Source organism: Perna viridis, chromosome 13, assembly GCF_037379345.1.
Source record: "Perna viridis isolate PV_CMFRI_1.1 ecotype Kerala chromosome 13, ASM3737934v1, whole genome shotgun sequence".
In the NCBI taxonomy this organism is placed as follows: Eukaryota; Metazoa; Mollusca; class Bivalvia; order Mytilida; family Mytilidae; genus Perna; species Perna viridis.
The window spans coordinates 28,333,521-28,352,901 of record NC_142457.1 but is presented as its reverse complement, the minus strand read 5'-3'; the positions used below and the strand labels follow the sequence as shown (position 1 = coordinate 28,352,901).

General features: G+C 31.4%; 1 protein-coding gene across 5 annotated transcripts in view; it reads right to left on the bottom strand.

Annotated features, from left to right (window-relative positions):
- The window catches only part of LOC148600216 (uncharacterized), an 82,225-nt gene that overhangs the window by 42,755 nt on the left and 20,089 nt on the right, over window positions 1-19,381 (bottom strand). For all 5 annotated transcript variants that reach the window (XM_088557738.1, XM_088557739.1, XM_088557741.1 and 2 more), the window contains exons 7-13: window positions 10,038-10,161; window positions 9,379-9,417; window positions 7,834-7,854; window positions 5,717-5,938; window positions 4,385-4,513; window positions 1,537-1,668; window positions 779-931 (exon numbers count right to left, since the gene is read on the bottom strand). In XM_088557738.1, coding sequence (XP_088413864.1) covers window positions 779-931; window positions 1,537-1,668; window positions 4,385-4,513; window positions 5,717-5,938; window positions 7,834-7,854; window positions 9,379-9,417; window positions 10,038-10,161 — 820 coding nt within the window. The remainder of the gene's footprint in view (window positions 1-778; window positions 932-1,536; window positions 1,669-4,384; window positions 4,514-5,716; window positions 5,939-7,833; window positions 7,855-9,378; window positions 9,418-10,037; window positions 10,162-19,381) is intronic.

The following is a 19,381-nucleotide window of genomic DNA, read 5'->3' as shown; positions in this document are numbered from 1 at the left end:
TACCAGTAAAATAACTCATCACATTTCTCATGACAATGCAAACTCTACAATCACATGTAGTATATATTTCACCAGAGCATAAAGTTGTCAATTGACTTATCAAGAGGCTACCAGGAGCCTGAATCAATCACCTGGGTAAATTTTTTGCCTTTCAAGGGCAATAATTCTAATAAGAAGCTGCCAAACCATTTTGATTCAAAAAAGACTTTGGTAGGACTAATCATAAGGATCATTTCATCAATTAAAAGTTTCTTTCTATCTATTAAAGTTTTCAAGATATAGGCTGAAAACTGCTAAAAACATCATTTTTTGCCTTTCAAGGGCAATTACTCTAATAAGGATTTGTCCGACATCTTTGGGACAGGTGAGCTAAAAAGGACATAAACCAAGGTAAGTTTTTTTGTAATAAACAGCCCAAATTAGCACTCCAATCATAGACTAACAGATCACACTGTACATACCCAAACTTTAGGATCCTCATACTGCAGTCAAACACACAAAGCACAAAAATATCCCCGTCAACTATTCAATCAAAGGAGTCTACTGATAAGACTGCTATTTACTGGTCATTAAGCAAAGATTTCATAACAAAATAAAATACAATAATGTGCTAACTAAGGTTTTCCACTGAATAGGAGAAAAATATGTAAAATATCAATTAACAAAATCTAAGCATGCACAAAACATCAATTACATGGGAGAAATAATTGATAAACCCTGGAAGTGCTTACACAAACGTCTGATGTTTTGTTTTGAAACATTCGATACAATAACTTACATCCTTTTTTAGACCTGTCACTTTTCAGACTTTGAGTGCTGCCCTTCCAGTGTGTTCTAAGTGGCTTGGCATTGGGCAGTGAATGAGAACTGGCTGGTCCTCCTAATGATTCTGTACTGCTGTGTAGATGGTACCCTCCTGAGAGAGAAGGACCTACAAAATGTATGCAATACTGTTAGTAAACCAATTTTTGCAGATTCTGTCGGGTGAACATATTCATGGATATTAACTTTCGTGGTTTTAAAATAATGATAAGCATTACATAGTGTTAAAAATAATTTTTGCAGTTTTCTAGTGCACCGGGAAAATTATATACACATGTTGAATGTGAACTCAAACTTAGGGCTCCAAAACTCTCAAATTTGAAATTGTTCAAAAACTTCTCTTCATTTTCAACATCTTAAAACACCAATAGTCTTAAAATGCATTCCAACTGAATTAAATGAAATATTGAATATACATAAGACATAAATCACAGAAACTCACATTTTATCATTGTTTTACCATGGACTGGCCATTTATGTCACATTGTTTTAAATAATGACATAAATCACCAGCCAATGGTAAAACAATAATAAGTTTCCATGATTTATTTCGATTTTAATAAGACTTGCTTCTTCATATTTTTCAATAGATGCAGCCTATGAGTTGCACGAAATGTTGGTCACGTGTTTATCACTTTTTTACCATAGTTTTGGTCTAAAGAGTGTTGAAGCACATCATATCAAAATTTTATAACAAAGCATTTTGACACCAACCTGTTTGATTACCCGTTTCTTCCATATGCGTTTTTCTCTGTCTTCTTCTCCTCTCTGAGTCTTCAAAGTGACGTCTGTCTGTCTGTCCTGTCCTATCAGTTTTAACTCCAACTCCACTTTCATCAGAAAATTCTAAAAATTGTGATTAAAAAGTGTGTTGATGCTTTCCTCTACAAGTAAAGCTCTCGATTTAAGTCTTATTAAATAAAAATCAGAAAGTTAATAAATAACTAAAATTCCTAAAATAAAATATGTTGAGGTTTTCCTCTAAAAGTAAAGTCCTAAACAAAAGTCTTATTTCATAAAAATCAACAAGTAAAATTCGTAAAAAAAAATAAAACAAAAATAAATAGAGAACAAAGAATCTAGTTTCTATATTATGCAGTTATTATTTTTTTTTTGCTTAAGTAGTAGTCTTAGTAAGAATCATGCAAATTCAGTAATGTGATACACCCCCAAAAAAGGCTACACATTTTTATTTTCCTTATTCAGTTGCTTTATAGGTCTATATGATGATATGCATAATTAATCATCTTAATTTGTCAGCTCTTTGGAGATAATCCACATTCAAAATCCAATCTATTGTATTGAAGTGTTGTTTACAGAGTTATCTTATTTAATTTTAAATTCTACAGTACATTCTATATCATTTTTATCTCCTAAGAACAAGGGTTATATGAAAATCCACATGTTAATTTCTGTTTACTATAACTTTTTAAACAAAATATCAAAAACAAAAATATGTAGGCATTCCAATCATGAATCACATTTTGCATGATTCTTATCTGGAGTACTACTTAATACAGAATATGCAACAAGAGGAGATGAAACAAGGAAAAATGACTGAAACCAATGAATAAACTCATTTCAATTAAAGAAGTAAATTAAGGTTTATTTGTTATTAATGGTTTCCAAGGAAGCTTAAAACTCAAAACAAAGCTTTGATATGCTTTTCTCCTTTTGTTAATTCAGTTTTGTTAAGTCACTTTTATCTAACAGTATATTCAAAAACTATTTCCATGCTTTATGATGTAAAAGTCTTTAGAATGTGTTTTACTGATTTTATAACCACAAGCTAGGGTTGGTTAACCGTAACAGAATATCCTGATGTCTGAATGGAAATTTATTGTTCCGATCTTCATGCCTTAACAGCTAATGTTCAAAGAACAAGATTTCTGGTTAAAAACCATGGTAAGGTTCCTACACAAGTGTCCTCATAAAATTACATAACAAGTTTATTCTTCAGGAACTGCATCAGACAGAGATAAATGCAGTATTTTATTCTACATATCATAAACTTGTCTTGAAGATGTCTTTGGCATCTTTTTGTTCCAAGATCATTACCTATTCCTGTTTAAGTAGTACAGTGTTCCAGGATTATTTAAAACTCCAGGTTTTCATGGAAAACTCTAAATGACAATTAATTTTCCCATAATTGAAAATTGCTTGTACTTGCCAAAGGTTAAGTGGAACATAATAATCAACTTTCCTATACCAAAATTGCACTTAAAACAGGTTCTGGGAAAGTGGACTACAGTAAGTTAAAAAATCCTATCTAGGTATACACATAATCAGCCAACATGTAAAACCAGGCAACACCTTGTGTTCTTTGATGTTTAAACTTGAAACTATATTTATTATTCATTTCATTCCATCTTTATTTTATTTATTTAGTTGATGAAGTTAACATTTTAAGTTGCACTCCAGCTAAGAATCATGCAAAATGTGATACATGGTTGGAAAGCCTACATATTTTTATTTTTGATATTTTGTTTAAAATGCTTTAGTAAACAGAAATTAACATTTGGTTTTTCAAATAACCCGTGCTCATAGGAGATAAAAATTATATTGAATGCACTATAGATTTCAAAATTAAGGGAGATAACTCTGCAAATGACACTCAAATACAATAGAATCTACTGGATTTTCAATGTTGATTATCTCCTATGAGCAGGCAGATTTGAATGAATAATTACACATTTCATAATAATTACACCCAAAAAGCAAGTTAATTACAAAAATGAAAATATGTAGCCTTTTTTGGGGTGTATCACATTTTTCAGATTTTGCATGATTCTTACAAAGACTGATACTTAATGTCTGATATGAACAGACTATTTTTACAGTATGTTTTAAACAATTCACTTTTTTCATGTTAATGTGTCTGCTTGTAGCCTACAGCTTTCAATAGTTCGTATCATCAAATGTTTTTGAAGCTTAGTTTTTCCTAGACAGCTTTTGATGATGAATTTTTGTTCTTACAACAGCTTTTGATGAACTTTGATTGATGATAAGTATTGCTTCAATGAGGGTTTAATAAAACATTTAAATCATCACAATTATCCACAAAAAAACACTATTAGCACATACAGATTTAAAAAGAGAACACAAAACAAACAAATTTAACTAAACAAAACATGCATAACAAATGAAACTGCAAATCACACATAAAATATAAAACAATACACAAGTGAAGCACACATTAAATATTTAAAACATCTCTAAGATATATCTACTCTAAAGTTTCCTCCTCTTTGGTTATCATCCCATTGAAAGGGTTTGTATATTCATTAACTTAAAATGCATCCAAATATCTTCATATTCTTGAAAATTACACCTTTATGTACAAAGCGTAAACTCTTAAAAATTTATCAAATCCATGTAAATCATACCTCACAACCTTAAAATACAGTAATGGCAAATAATGAATAAAAATGTTTAAAAAAAAAGGTGTTCTTACATCTGGTTGTGGTTTACTCAATCATGGGAGATAACCAATCACATGCAGAGAAGGATTTGTACACATTAGTCATGTGATCTAGCAATCATGTGACCTAAGATGACAAACCTTCACTTGTGACCTCCTCAGGAGGCAGGAGTATAAATTCCTTGACGGGTACCCTACCAGAGGCAGGGACAGGTGTTGTTATAGTAGAGTGCTGAGGGGTCGGAGGTAATACAGTTAACATAGGAGGACCTAGAGGTAAAACAGAGGTCATACAGGTCAAGCACAATGTAAACAAAGGTGAAAGGTAAAGCACAGGAAAAACAAAGGTCATACAGGTAAAGCACAGTTAACACAAAGTTCATAGGTAAAGCACAGGTAACACAGGGCTTATATATGCCAATGAAAAGTAAAACACTAAAGGTTGTAGGTCAATTGTACAGTAACTAGGGTCAAGAAGGTCAAGTACAAATAACAAACTTGTTATTTAAAAACAAATGCTTGTACACAGCTTTAATGTTTGAGAGATAGAAGACGGCACAATATGAAATTAAGTGAATTTCTTTTTCTCTATCAATTCAACACTGAATTTTTTTTCCAATAAAAAAATCAAAATGAGACCCATTTTAAAAAGAAAAAAATAAATTCAATATCTACAGGAGACAAAAGCAATGAGTATGTACACTAAAAAAATTAAGAAAAATTTATGTATATCTTATCTCATTAAGTAAACTGAAATTCAATTCAACAAATTAAAAAATACCTCAAAATACAAGAAGAAATAAACAAGAGAATGTAAAGCAGAAGGCTTATGGACTTTAAAAAAGTGTTTTTCTCATTTAGGTTGGTACTTAGATTTTCTGATTATATAAATGATCAAAAAGAAATGGAATAATATAATATTAAAGTGAAGTTAATCTTTAACAAAGATTAGTTGATTGATTGTGACTTTATATCCTATGGTAGATATTTCATGTGTATCAGGATTAGAAAGATTCCTAAATGACAAATTTATTTAAGTTATGTATACAAATAATTCATAACCAAGTGTGAAGTGAGAGGATAAACCTTTGCATGACTGAGCAAAATACATGATAAAGGCAAGCACAGTGTTTCCTTCCTCATTCAATATCATATATCATGTATATTTTAGAGTTTAAATGCAAGTGCAATTAGGCCCATCATATTTTTTAATCATTTGATGAAATAATATTTTTTTTAATTCAATTTCATGATTCAGATGACAAATTCTAAGCTGAAATCTTTTTTGTTTAAAAAAATACGAAAGTTGATATTTTCCATTATAATAATTTCAGTAAACAAGTTAAGTTCCAATAAATATGTGAAATAAAAGCAAGAAATTTTCAAAATGAAAACCAACACCCAGCAAGGGAGACAACTTAAGCAGGTATAAAGGGGGACAACTGAGATCACACTTCATCCTCAACAACTTACCATCAATACCATGTTCTTTACTGATAGGGGGCAGGGAGACAGGGATTGTCATCCTGGTCCCCTCCCTACTGGCCTCACCAATGGGTGTAAGAGGGACTGCCCCTGCAATATGTGGGAGCTGGGGTACACTGGATCCGTCCCCTCGTAAACTGGCCACTGGAACATTTCCAACATATTCTTTATCCTGCTCACTGATATAGTCTACTGGTAAGGGAGATGTTGCTAAAATAAGAACATAGAAATGATGTCATAGATATATACTTTGTCCACATTGGTGTTACCTGACATAGAAATGCGGTCACAGATGAATGTGATCATAGATGTACTATATATAATGGTAATTTTAGTGTTACATGACACCAACCTAAAATTCAATTTCGTAATGTACTACACCTTAAATAAAGTACCATTGAATAAATGTGCTAATTGACTAAGTTCTAAATTTGTCTTTGAGATAGGCAACTTAGGGCAAGAAAAAACTAAATAAATTTGTCTAATACTTTGTACTAAATTAATCTTAATGCACAAATTTCAAACTGTCTAACACAATCCTTTACTAAAATATTTTATATGTATGGTTAGACTTTTATTAGGGAGGGCCTCAGGGAGTGTTCATTTGTAATGTAAATACCAAAATTTTTGGTGGGGGGGGGAGAATTTTCTCCATCACAATATATCTGTAAAAACAAAAGGAGAATATTTTTTTTTAGTTCAATCTGTAAAAAATGTTAAGATTTCTGACTGCTTACACCCAAGTCAAATGTCTGACATAACAAATTAATTAATTAACTCCTTTTGCAAATTTCCATAATAGCAATTTTTTACAGGGGCTTATAACATGAGATTGCAATTTATCCTCAGTTCAAATTAAAATGCAATCTTTACTTATTTGCTACATGAAAATAATTGTAAAAATAAATAAGACAAACTAAATAAAGAAGAAAGATATTTCTACAGAAAAAAAAAATAGAACAGGAATTTTTCATTAAAAAATGGCATGCAGAAATGAAGAGATTTTTTTTTTATAGAGTTATCTTTCCTTTGTTAGATTGTACTGAAGAAGAATATATATTTTAGACTGAATGCATGAAACAAAGTTAGAGGTTTGCTACTACTGTTAATTATATCCAGCGTAGGTTGGTTGCATTTTTTTCCTTCAAAATATTAAAACTTCATTGGCAAACTTCTATTGAGCAACTACCATAAATTGCTAGGAAATCAATTCTATTTTCTTTATATAAATAACAAACTTGTCTCAGTAAATAAGTTAATGTTCGTATGCTCTTTTGATAATTAATTGAAATTATTTTGTCATATTGATTAAAGTATTCCAATGGGGAACCATTAATTTTCACAAATATATATTTTCTGAATGAAGAGTAGCATGAGAAAGCATTAGATTTACTATTAGTTCTGAAAGAAATTTAAGAAAATGCCACTTGTACATGTAAAATGTTGAAAAATTTTGTTTTTTTTTTATAATTTTGAAATATGAACTTCTACAATTCAAAGAGGTATAAACAATTAAATGTCGATCTCTATAAGAATCAGGCAGTGGGTGAAACATGGTACAAAAAAAAACGATCATTCTGATAGCATAATTTGACTAATTGCACTATGGGAATCATGGAGAAAAGACAAGACTTTCTATATCATTTTGGCAAACTGAGTTTTAATTTCATTGAAATGCACTAAAAAAATGAACATTTCAAGAGCAGATAACTCTGTCAAAACCTCATTCTTTTTTAACATTCTATTGAAAAATTTATGAGCAAAGTCAGTGATGCAGAGATAAAATAAAGGTATTTTCAAATAGTGCAGGTATTCTTAAGTGATATTACATTGTCAGGTCAGTGGGGTTTTTACAAGCAAGTTTCTGATTTTTTTCCATTTTGCCTGATTCTTACAAACACTTACACTTAAGTGATACTCTTATTGAAAAATACTTAATACCAGTAATACATGATACACATGTAGGTAAAAAGAAAGTTGCTCTATATTCCATAATTTGACAATGAAGTTCATATACCAGTACTATTAACTACAGTATTCTAAAAGTGAAGAAAGATAAAAAGCTCTAAATATTCAGAGAATTATGAAGTCTTTAGATATGTTACCTGCGGAGGATTCTGTCGACTCTAAATACATAAGTATACAAAATCTGGATATAATGATTTATCTAAAATTGCTGAGAATAATTTATACATAAGCATTTTATAGGTACTTATATTTAGTACTCAGCAATGCATGGTCAAGGTTCTATGAAACGAAGCAAAAATATATAGATGTGTCTTTTGCTTGGATTATGGACACATTATATTTCGGACAAAAACCTTAATAGTACTTATCAATGAACATCATGAATTTAAGCATTGCTTGAACCAATTGATCAACTCTTATTAAAGATGTTGGCCACATTATATTGTTCATATGTGTTTAAAGATAAAGGAAAGGTTAATATAGTGATCAAGTCTGCTCTATAATTCATGGAATGATTTTGCCCTATAAATAGGCCAAGAATACAATTGATGAACCTAATTCTTAGTCATTATGAATCTTGATCTTGATCCTCGGAATATTTCAGTTTGAAAATGATCTCCATCCTTTACTAAGCAACTAACCAAACATATCCCTTAAAACAGATATCATGAGAAAGACATATTTTTTTTTTCAATTTTTGTCTTCCGTGAATAGTTTCACTTCTCAGCTTTTTACAGCATGCTTTACGGTATGGGTTTTGCCCATCATTGAAGACTGAAAGGTGACCTGTAGAAGTTTCTTTGTTGCTTGGTATATGGTGGATGATCGTCTCATCTGTAATCATACCACATCTCCTATTTTTATAATGGAGATCTCTATGTCAGATATTTCAAGAAAATCATTTGCAACTCATAAGCTAATGCAAATATGCAGTATGAATAAATAGTAAAACAATAATTTCAAAATAATTAAAATACATAATCTTTCTAAAATTTTAAAACATAAACAATCTAAGTATCTAAACAACAAATCATATACTGAACATACTAGCCTACAGTCTTACAGCACTTTCAATGATTATATCCACGAGATTCAAAGATAAGCTTTCACCTGACTAATTTCATCTCTGTCTAATAGAAAGTTCAAACCTCCTTTTCAATTTTTCAGTTAACTACCTAAGAAGCTTGTCAGATGGTTCTTGTATTATCAAGAGAACATAAACTTTATCCCATGAACATTATCATTGTTTGTACTGTAACCGGAGAGGGAAAACTTTCAAAGAACCTGTTTTTCCCAACAGCATTATCTCCAAAAAGAATAAAACTCATGTATGTTAAAAAAAAATCTTTTTTTTTTAATTTTATTTTCTTTGTGGTTCGCATTTGTATAAATACAGATACTTTCTTATTTAATTTTTCTTCTAGTAAAGATTTTTGTCCATATTCTTTACTTCAAGTACAAGCAGTTTTGAATTGCAATTAATAGAGATACACCCATGTGCACGACAATAAAATAAAAAATAGTTTCCTTGGTAACCATTCTAATACATGTAGCAAGAGCCAATATATGTAGCTCTCCCTGATCAAGCGATTCTTTCACTCCAATAACAACTAAGTAAAACAATTTCTACAAATGTAGCATTCTTAAAAGCAAATCTAAAAATAAACACAACAGATTCATACCAAATTGTAAAATAGACACGACAGCACTGAACGACACGTCTGCATAAAAGAAATAATCATTAAATGGGTAAAAGCATTTATTTTATTTTTTAAGTAATTCGGTTCTTAACCATTTCACAGAATATAGTTTATTTAGACTACTTTCTTTTTTAGCTTAATTTGGACATTTTTTTATATCAGCGATTACATAATTTTTAGATGAAATATCCTAACTTGTTGAATGCATCATTTATTCACCATACAATCTATAAAAGGTTTATGTTTAAAAGAACTTCAAAAACATACAAAATTACGAAAATAATTTTAGAATTTCAATATCATTGCAACATACTGAATTTCCATTACATAAAAGCTTGGTGAATCATTATGGAAGGGCCTCAAGGGTTAAAAGGACTCTCAAACCTATTACATAGTTATTTCAATAAATCATTTTCAGTGTGATTTATATAATCATATGATTGGTCATTTTATGATGTATTCAGATAAAACCTCTAACCTGTGATCTTCATTGTCCCTTTGCCCTTACTGCATTTCAAATTATAAATTGCACTTAAAAAAATGAAAAAACGTAAAATTTAACAGTTAAATTGTGCTAATAGTATTTCCCTTTTATCTGTAAAATATTTACAGCCGAACAAAACAAAAAACAGAAATCTTACCTTTATCCTTCTTTCGTTTTAGACTCTTGCCTTTAATCGACCCTGACCGACTTGAAACATCAGATTTATCATCGGCAAAGTCAGGATTTAATGCACCTTTCCCTTTCTGGGAATCTAACAATGACTAAAACAAAGAGATTTAAGCAATATAGAGCAAACATAACTTGTTGCAAAATGATAAATATACTTTCATAAACAAATAACTTTTTACAGCAAATACACTAATAATGTTCAGGAAGGAGAGAATTGGTCTTTTCTTGATTACATGAAATTTACCTATGGAAATCCCTTATATAACCATTTCTGATAGGAAGATTATCTCCCTACCAAATTTTCAGTTAATTATAAGCTCATCAGATGCTTGACATTAAATCAAGGGACCAAATCCATCCTATGAACATCCTTATTGTATTTGCTATAGATGATGAGCTAGGGTACAGGTACTTATCTTTGTGGTATTTACATAAATGTATACTGTTTAAGATTGACCTACAAAAATTTTGTTTTTTTTTCCAAATCAGACCTTTGCCATAAAACAAAGCCAGTCCTGTTTATGCTACTTTAAGACAAAGCATAGTTTTAGTCCTATTTTAAGAAAATAAGAGGAAAAATCTTGAACTTTGTGTCATTTTAACATTGGTATTATGAAGAAATTCACAATTTGTAGAGTGTAATTTACGGTCAAAATCCATATAAACTATGCTGAAAATTGTAGGAGTAAAAAAGGTCTGCAAAGCCCACATAAAATTTTTTTCAACCTTGAAAGTCTGGTTGATATTTTTAGTGAACAGGTTTTTAGAGAAACAAGCTATAAAGCTATAAAGCTATGTTTGATATGGTGACTTGGATAAAATGTTAAAACTATTATGACAATTTCATAAAATGTTGTTCTGAATATAAATAATGATCAATAACGAAATGACTTTTAGTCAACATGAATATTTGTAGACAAAGAAAAATTGTAGAAAAATGTTGGTTGTAAAAAAAAATTTAAGATGGGTGTAATATGGTATACTGTCTAAACTGTGAACCTCTATCAAACATGCAATATTTGAAGCTGTTCTTAAACAAGTACTATCTTTAAAAATAGGTTAAAAATTTGTTTTCTTTTTACTTATAATTTTATACAGTAACACATGGCATGCAATTTCAATTTTCAAAGCAATTTTTTTGAATGACACTAAGTTATCAGTATTCTGCCAATCGTGAAACTGAATTGCAATCAGGTGACTTGCGTTTCCATGGAAGAACGTCTTTAAGGTCAAAGGGTAAAAAGTGAAACTATACCGACTGTGTCAGAAAAAAAGGTTGACAGAAACAAATTTGTTCTCTCAAGTTACTTACCTTGACTTAACCTAAGAACAGCATACCATCTTCTTAACATTTACTTACCAGCATAGTTACTTACCTAAAACTTTTCAAAGGGCAACACTCCCAATTTGAAATTAAGAAAAATCACAAATGTGCTATATTCTCTACATTCTAATTGTTCTAAAATTAATCTAGGGCAGAACAAGAGATTTATAGAAGGGGGGTTCAAGGCTATCACTTGTATGATAATTTTTCACAAAAGTAGCAAAGTTTTTTTCAAACAAAAAGGGGGGTTCAAAAATCACCCCTTAGGCTCATCATTATTAAATGATACATTTTTATTAAAATTGACTTGATATTGCTAGCTAAGAAGCCATGAGAAATTGATACATACTTTCAGAACACTCCTTGGCCTCACTGCTTTATAATATCTAGCATAATTAAGTTGCTTAGATGTTCCTCCTAGCAATCTTTTCTCTCCAAAATGATATTCCCAAAACTTTACATACATCACCTCAATGGAATATCACTTGTACAAAACCTCTAAGAAATATCACTTGTACAACATCTCTATGAAATATCACTTGTAAAATACCTCTATGAAATATCACTTGTACAAAACCTCTATGAAATATCACTTGTACAACATCTCTATGAAATATCACTTGTAAAATACCTCTATGAAATATCACTTGTACAAAACCTCAATGGAATATCAATTGTATGAAACCTCAAATATCAAAAGACTCTTAAATCAGTTTTTTGGACACACTTAAACAATTTTTATGTCTGCATTTCAATGGAAGAAGATACTGCAAAAATTAAGTTTATAGACAAGACTACCAACTTCTTCACCGTTCAGATTCACTGACAACAGAAATTGATTTCAAAAGCACTGACTGAATTTCTCTGCTCTAGTAACCTCATAATTGTGAACAATATTCCAAATTAGATGGAATTCCGTTTTTTTTCCACAAATTTTTATAAACATCCACTGTAGGAGTTCATTGGAACACTTCCCACTGCTGATGACATGAACCACAATTTGTTGTCATAATTTAAAAAAAAATAATAAAATAAATGGTACGTTTAAACCTAATGTTCTTCATCAAACAAAATAAAAGAGGTACAAAGCTGTTATTTTATACTGTCAAACAGCCTTACGTGAACTTAACAAACTTGTTTCTCGTCATTTTTTCCCTTGAGTTTGTTGAAATATAATTTCATTTAAACGATTTCTTTCAGTGAACCATCCCATTTATTATAAAATTGGAATTAAAATACGAAATGAGCATTCAATCAAATTTTTAATTTCTTTAATTACACATCTGGGCCTGAGGTATAGATTGAAATATTTCTGTGTTTAAAAGTGACTACTGGTGTTGTTCTCTCTATAATTGCAATTGATGCCAAAGGCAATTGGCTAAAAAGACTCCCACATTAAAAGCATGGACACTACCACTAGACCACCAAGGCCATTTCAACAATTCAATGAATTTATTTGTCAAGCAAGATCAATTTTCTGACCAGCCTTATTCATGATAACAACACTCATTCAATTTCAATGGTTAGAAAAAAAAAAAAACAGCTCTAAGAAATTTAGTAGGTGAAGGAAAACTCTGATCTAAAAATCTCTGCTGCCTTGCGGCTACACCATTCAACAGGGAAAGGCTTCAGGAGACAACCTCGAGGAAAATCCAGAACCAGCAATCTGTAACTTCCTTCCTGTACTTCCAGGATCAGAACTTTTGTTCAGAAGCTAAGGGTGAGGTAACCCTGACAGAAAACCTAGAGTGCTGAAGATGTAGGTGTTGGGCGATACAGCACACTCAAACATACCACAACACCATGCACAAACAGCCAAAATGAGGAACAACAAAAAGAAGAAGAACTTAAGTGACTGAGAAACCAATAACAACACAGGTTTGGCCTAAGAAGTCTTTTTGATGACAGATGCTTCAGTTTTCTTTGGCCCATACCCTCTGCGGTATACCTCCTATATCTATTAGACCGATATATTTCTTTGATCTGTAACCATTTACTGTATAAATTGGCAATTAAATCTACTTTCTCCACTATTTACACAATAAATTGTTCATTTAAATCTGTTTAGAATACATATTAAACCCATATTAAGTGGTTCATGCTTTTTGTATCTTTTTCCTGAATGTGAGAAGACATTTTATCAATTTAAGAAATCTGACTGTTGACTATTTAGTTCAATTACTGGGTAGACAGAGATGAATATCTTAAAATCCATTAAAAAGATATTCTCCTAATATTGCAGAAGTTTCCCAATACTTTATACAAGGTATCCTGAGTTATGTCACCTCTTGTGACCAGTGGTGCTTTTCACATCATAATGTTCAAAAGCAATAAATGAGGTTCAAAGAAGAATGAGGTACATTTGTGGGCAAAAATTGGCCCCCTTATCTGCATGAAAATTGATTTTAAAAATGAGTCACAGCTAACTTTAACTTGCTGATCAAAGTATAAAACCTTTAAAAGTTTAATTGCCTTAATATTAAAAACTTATCAGTAAGTACTGCTAATTTAAGTCATAATTATCACTGGTCAAAATAGCCAGTTTTCTTAAATTTTACAAAACCAGGAAGTAAACTGCCCATTCCACATGAATTACAAGTGTCTGTGCCAATGTAGACCCATGTAATATCTTGATATTCTGAAACAATTTTGCCTGTTTCACCAGAATTCCTGAATATGCTGGGTGTACATTGGCGCAGGCATCACTAAACTGAAAAAAATATCAATATCGTACCAAATTTTAGCTATTTTTGCCAAAAAAACTCGAGTTTTTAAAACTACAACGAACTTTACATTACTCAACGAAAACTATCTAAAAAATTCTAATACGGTGATGTTGTACTACATTATGTCCATAACGAAAACATTGATTGGTAACATTCTATTACCATATTTAAATTTCAGTCTAGTAGGGAGCCAAAAACACTTATAAGTTTAAGTTGTCCCTTATAAGGTAAGTTGATCAAAACAAACCAATCAACTTTAAATAATCATGTTTTAGAATTAGAAGCAAAACTGGGTTATCTCCCTTGAGCTAGTAAATTCACTGAGATTCAGAGCGAATTGTTATACTGGTTTCAATACTTTCAGGATAGGAGTCAAACTTTTATTGGACAGAGAATTTTATTTTTATAAATATGACTATGGTAAAAAAAACAAACATCCCGAAAAACTCATGAAGTTCATCATTCAAAATAACATACAATGTTATCGTTTGCTGAAATGCAAGTGACAAATGCTTGTAATATTTTAGATGGTTCAAACACTATGGTAAAACCAATTACACATTACTTCAATTTTTTTGTAAATGGGTATTTTGAAAAACATCCTTGACTTTTTTTGTTAAAACTTTCTGTTTTGCTGAAATGCAGTCCTTTTCTTCAATATACTCAATGACTAGCCCAAATAATATAGGACTGTATAGGATTCAAACCAGCCGGAAACAAGAAAAGTACACATCATTTTGTGAAGTCCAAATCAATTTTTACTAGCCCTGGGCTTAACACTAATGGCTAAATTTGAGTACAGGAAATGATTGGAAAAGTAAAAAAAAATAATTGTTGTCCTTAACATGCTCCTTTAATGTCAGGGCCATCATTACTTAAGGAGGTAGACCTAGGGTAAAGGACATAACTCTTGAAATCAGTGATATGCTTGTATCATATTCAATTTCACCAAAGCCTATCAAGCTTTCATTTAACATAGAATGAAATCAATCCAAGTTACCTTGATTCTTACATGAGATTGATGTGAAATGCTGAATACAAACATTCCACTGATTTGTAAGAGTTGTGTCCATAACCCTAGGTCTAGAGATGTTGATGGTCTACCTCCTTAAAGGTGTGTTTACACTTGTTGAAGACCCTTTTGATGATCTTTGAAAGTTTACCATTTTATATCTGGGTTTACTGCTGGTGTTTTTATTGCATATTACCATATCGGTTCTTTTTTCTATTGTGTTCATACTGCAATAACTTCCATTACTTGAAGGAAGGAAGGAAGGAAGGAGTGATCGTACGTACTAGCCACAACAAGTACTATCATTAAAAAAGAAAAAGCCGACACAGTAAAATTTGTTCTTTTTACTTATAATTTTATACATGTCATTCAGGAAATAACAAATGGCATGCAATTTCAATTTTCAATACAGTTTTTTTTTAACACTGCTAAGTTATTAGTATTTGGCAAATCGGGGAACAGAATTTCAATCAGGTGACTTGCATATCCATAAAAGAGCATCTTTAAGGTCAAAGGATAAAAAGGGGAAGTATTCCGACTATGTCAGAAAAAGAAAAAAAAAACATTAATAGCTGTATAAATTAAAAATTTGAATCTTAATGGCTTAAAGTGATAACTTATTTAGTGACTATTAGGCTTATTTTTGATTGATATTTTCTATTCCATTTTCTAAGTGTTTTTTAAAATTCTTTATTGTTGTGGGTTTGGATGTTAGTAAATGTTTTGTGGTTAAGGTCAAACAAAGGTCATTAATTCTGTTGACAGACACCAGTAAATAAAAGGTGAATAATGGTAACACAAGAAAATGATGATATAAAATGCTGCAACTACATGCACTACAGTCTGTATTATACAATCAAGTAGTACAATAAAGGCTGTAATAACAGCCCATTCAGGTGTGTGTAATTTTACAAAAAGACTTGTGAGTTGACTTACACAAATACAACTTCCTAATGGACATTGAAAGGAAGCAACAGCGCAAAATGATCATCTTTAACTAGCCAGGTTTAACTTACAATGCAAACATGATAAAGGCTGAAAGCACATTTTCTAAAATAAAGAGAAAATAAAGCGAAGTAAGCAGTAAAGTTATTTCCCATTATCTTCTTTTGGTTGAGTTAATAATATATTATACACCTTTATCCTGTAGCAGGATTTACATTGAGCCAATACCCATTTGTACTGTAGCAGGATTTACATTGAGCCAATACCCATTTGTACTGGAGCGGGATTTACATTGAACCAATACCCATTTGTACTGGAGCAGGATTTACATTGAGCCAATACCCATTTGTACTGGAGTGGGATTTACATTGAACCAATACCCATTTATACTGGAGTGGGATTTACATTGAACCAATATCCATTTACACTGGAGTGGGATTTACATTGAACCAATACCCATTTGTACTGCAGCAGGATTTACATTGAACCAATACCCATTTGTACTGGAGTGGGATTTACATTGAACCAATACCCATTTGTACTGGAGTGGGATTTACATTGAACCAATACCCATTTGTACTGGAGTGGGATTTACATTCAGCCAATACCCATTTGTACTGGAGTGGGATTTACATTCAGCCAATACCCATTTGTACTGGAGTGGGATTTACATTGAACCAATACCCATTTGTACTGGAGTGGGATTTACATTCAGCCAATACCCATTTGTACTGGAGTGGGATTTACATTCAGCCAATACCCATTTTTACTTAAGTTGCTATGTATATACAAATATTGATGTGCATAAACACTTTAAAGTATTTCTATTTCTTGTATTTGTTTGGCTGGAATACATTACCTCAGTGAAAGTATGCATTGCTCCACAGTAGAAATGGAATGATGCCTCCTTGCTTTGATGTGCTTTTCCAATAAGGTACTGTGATTCATGGGGTGCCAATTTTCGTGGTTTTCTTGGGTGGGCCAAACAACAAAATTTGGTTCCCGACGAAAAGGATAGTCCCTTTTATGTGTTTACTGAAAACCTCAAAGCATGAATTCAAGAATCCATGATTTTGTGTTTCTTCCCTAATCCTTGAGAAATGGTACCCACCAATAAAAGTACTTTCATAGTACTCAACATGTAATGGAGCCTGAAGACTCCTACTATTAGGTTCTATGAACCACAATAATGGCATCTTGAACAATTTAAAGTAATTTCCCTTTAGAACAAGGGAACCTTCATATGACCGTCAAAAAATGAAAGGAGATTTCATAGCTCAAAAAAACATCTCCAAGATTTCACCATACAAGTCAAGCCCCCCTTTTTTTAAAGTTCTAATGCAACACCTGTATTTTATGGAGGATATTCAACCACTGAGATTGTAAATAAAGTGTTATTAAGTTGTAAGGTTACATAGACTTTAAACAGTATCTAATCCATCAAGTATTACTCTACTACAACGAGTGCATTGTTCAACCCTTATATGTATGAATTTAAGCCACAATAATTCATATAATGAAGTTTTATCAAGTTTAACAAACGACCAAGCATAACATTGATAGACTGTTTGATCTAAGTGGGGTATTTTACGCAATAGTTGTTCGGCTATTGTTGGTTTAACTGAATCATCAATAAACAGTGCATTTTGAAAGTTTGATCCTTTCACTGATACAATAACTCCAGTACAGTCAATTTAAATTACTATATAGTTAGATCCATTCTCATTCTGTTATAATGAAGCAGTTTAAGGCTCTTGATCAAACAAATCCAAGTTTTTTTTTTTAATATTGTTAAATAAAGTAAAATTAAGATCAGTTGTGCAGTTAAGAAATCTATTAAAAGTACATGTCATAATTTAAAGCTGACTTATTAACACACTTCAGTACGAAATTTAAAAAAGTGAAAGATGTACTACATGCACTGTGTCTTATTTTAGAAGAATATATGAAAAGTTTTGCAGATACAGTCAGCATTCTGCTCGTAAAAAGAACAACGCAAAACTCATTATTTGCCTCCATTCACCCCACCTTTTACACGCGCTCCCTCCCACCCACATCCCATCTCTGGGGTTTCATTATTATTTAGCAATGCAGGTACCTTTGGTTTTGTAGGAGGTACTTTTCATCATTTTGTTTAATAAAAATGTATGAAATTTTAAAATTCTGGAGGTACCTTTCAGTAGTTTAGAAGGATAAAAGTACCTGGTGCCGCCTCTTAATGAAAGGCCTGCCATCCCAGACATAAGATACAACTTCAATATAACACTTTAACAATAGTCAAGCAAAGCTACCAACATTATCAACTAAGATTTGTAGAAATATGGTTGTAAACAAATATCTTACCAAGAAAAGCCTGGTCTGTGTTCTAGAGAATTCCAACAATCGGCTATCAACAACCACTGGTGGCAAGAGTCCATACCCAAATGTTGGCTTTCGTTTTTTCTTTTTCTCCTTCCTTGGCGTTGGAACTATAGGTGGCGCTGAGTGATACTGTCTTAGGTAGGTATAGCGCTTGACCTGGTTTCTAGGAATTCCTACAACTTTTGGCGGTCGGCTCGGTAATGGTGGCAGTAAGTAGGAAGCTACCATTTTGTTTGGGTATGGTAATATTTCCTATTAATCATTTTTTATGAGTATAGTAATATTTCCTAGTTGTCATTAAAACTATGAATAAAGTTGTGTTTTATGAAGACACAGTATTCTCAGTTTTATAATATATTATTTAAGCCTTGAAATAGCAGAACATGTATTATTCCATAATCATTATTTTTCAGCAGTACTTTAAACTTCAATAATTTAACAATTTTGATCAGTATCATAAACCTACATCTCAGCAAAATGAATAAGCAAAACAACAGCAATCCCTGCCATAAAACTTGTCTTAGATGAAGCCAGAAAATCTCAAGCTACTTTCAATACATATCATTCAAAACAATTTCCTTCAACTCCTTTATTTTTTTCCCCAGTCTCCCACATCTATATAAGTCTAATTAATATCAGAACACTGTTAGTGAATTTCTAAGCTTGAAAAGACCAATTGTACATAGTTAATCAAGCTGAACTCTCAGAGCCTGCAAACAAATCAAGCCGATATTTTTTCTCCGATTCCAGTGGCATTTCTGCCTTTTACGAGGTATAAAAACGGTTCACAATTTCCTGTTGATTTCAATAATCCACATAATTCTGTAAATTTACAATTTACAGCAACACTTTCTGTAATTTCTAAATCGATTATTCCTTTTACTGTGAAATTGTTCTGGAAACAAATTTTCTGTAATTACAAGGAAATTGCTCCTACATCTGAA